General features: G+C 36.5%; 1 protein-coding gene across 1 annotated transcript in view; it reads left to right on the forward strand.

The window, feature by feature from the left end:
- Positions 1-927: 927 nt before the first annotated feature.
- LOTGIDRAFT_176498 (hypothetical protein) overlaps positions 928-1,297 on the forward strand; it is a gene marked incomplete at both ends in the record, with an annotated part of 7,237 nt that continues 6,867 nt past the window's right edge. Inside the window, one exon of the mRNA XM_009051439.1 lies at positions 928-1,278. Coding sequence (XP_009049687.1) covers positions 928-1,278 — 351 coding nt within the window. The remainder of the gene's footprint in view (positions 1,279-1,297) is intronic.

A 1,297-nucleotide genomic window follows, 5' to 3' on the forward strand; every position in this document is an offset into this window, starting at 1 on the left:
AGTCTACTGTGATATATTCAAATTACGAATATAAAAATCGATTTAAAGCAGAAAAAATTATGGGATTCAGGTGACCAAAAGTTAAAATCGCGAAGAGGTACAGAGGCCTAACTGAAGAAGCTACAAAACTAAATAAGCGACGAAAAATTCGGATAATCGAATTGTTAGAAATGAATTCGTTTAATACTTTAACAATTCATAGGATTTAGAAATGTTTTCTTACCTTTCGATAAACATGTCTTATGATATAAAGAAATATCGAAGCTGTATTCCAAAATTTCAGATAGCTGGTCGCCATATTGAAAAGTAAAAAAATGATGTCATTGTGCCACCAAAAGTCAGTGGTAACTTCCAAATATGGTAATAAAAGGTCAAAGGTGAACAATTGATTATCCATATACCGGGCCTAATGAAAAGTAGTGTAAAATTTTGTCAGGTGATGGGGCCAGCAAGGTCAAGCCCAGGTTAAGTCAATAGGAAAATTATACAGATTCCCAAGGTCATTGGAGTCTTTTTTTTTTTTTTTTTTTTTTTTTCAAAATATGCATAAAGTATGTATAAAGTTATTTCAAGTTTAAAAAAATCACACATTACATTAATATTTGTCTGATTTCATACATTAACTTTGGAAGTTTCAAATATCTTAGAAATAGTAAAAATAAATTATTTACATCAATGTTTTTATGTGTGATCATTGTTGATAATCGCGTCTATTTATATACTCTCTGTTATCAAGTCTTTTTATTCCGATGAAAAACGACGATAGGAATTTTGTCTTAACACTTTGAAAATAAATCAAAAAAGGAATTTTACTGCTGTTTTTACTAATATCCATGATTTATGTGTGTGTTTGTTTGAGTGGTATTGGGTTCATTCTACTATTTGACTGTCGAGCTGAGCAGACGTATTAGAAGCTAAAAGAAGAAAATGGCCCGTACGAAGCAGACTGCCCGTAAATCCACTGGAGGCAAGGCCCCAAGAAAACAGCTGGCCACCAAGGCTGCCCGAAAGAGCGCCCCAGCTACCGGCGGTGTAAAGAAACCTCACAGATACCGACCCGGAACCGTGGCTCTGAGAGAAATCCGTCGTTACCAGAAGAGCACCGAATTGTTGATCCGAAAACTTCCCTTCCAACGATTGGTGAGAGAAATCGCTCAAGACTTCAAGACTGATCTTCGATTCCAGAGCTCAGCTGTCATGGCTCTCCAAGAAGCCAGTGAGGCTTATTTGGTCGGTCTTTTCGAAGATACCAACTTGTGTGCCATCCACGCCAAGAGAGTGACCATTATGCCCAAGG

The sequence above is a fragment of the Lottia gigantea genome (genome assembly GCF_000327385.1).
Source record: "Lottia gigantea unplaced genomic scaffold LOTGIsca_1673, whole genome shotgun sequence".
Taxonomy (NCBI): domain Eukaryota; kingdom Metazoa; phylum Mollusca; class Gastropoda; family Lottiidae; genus Lottia; species Lottia gigantea.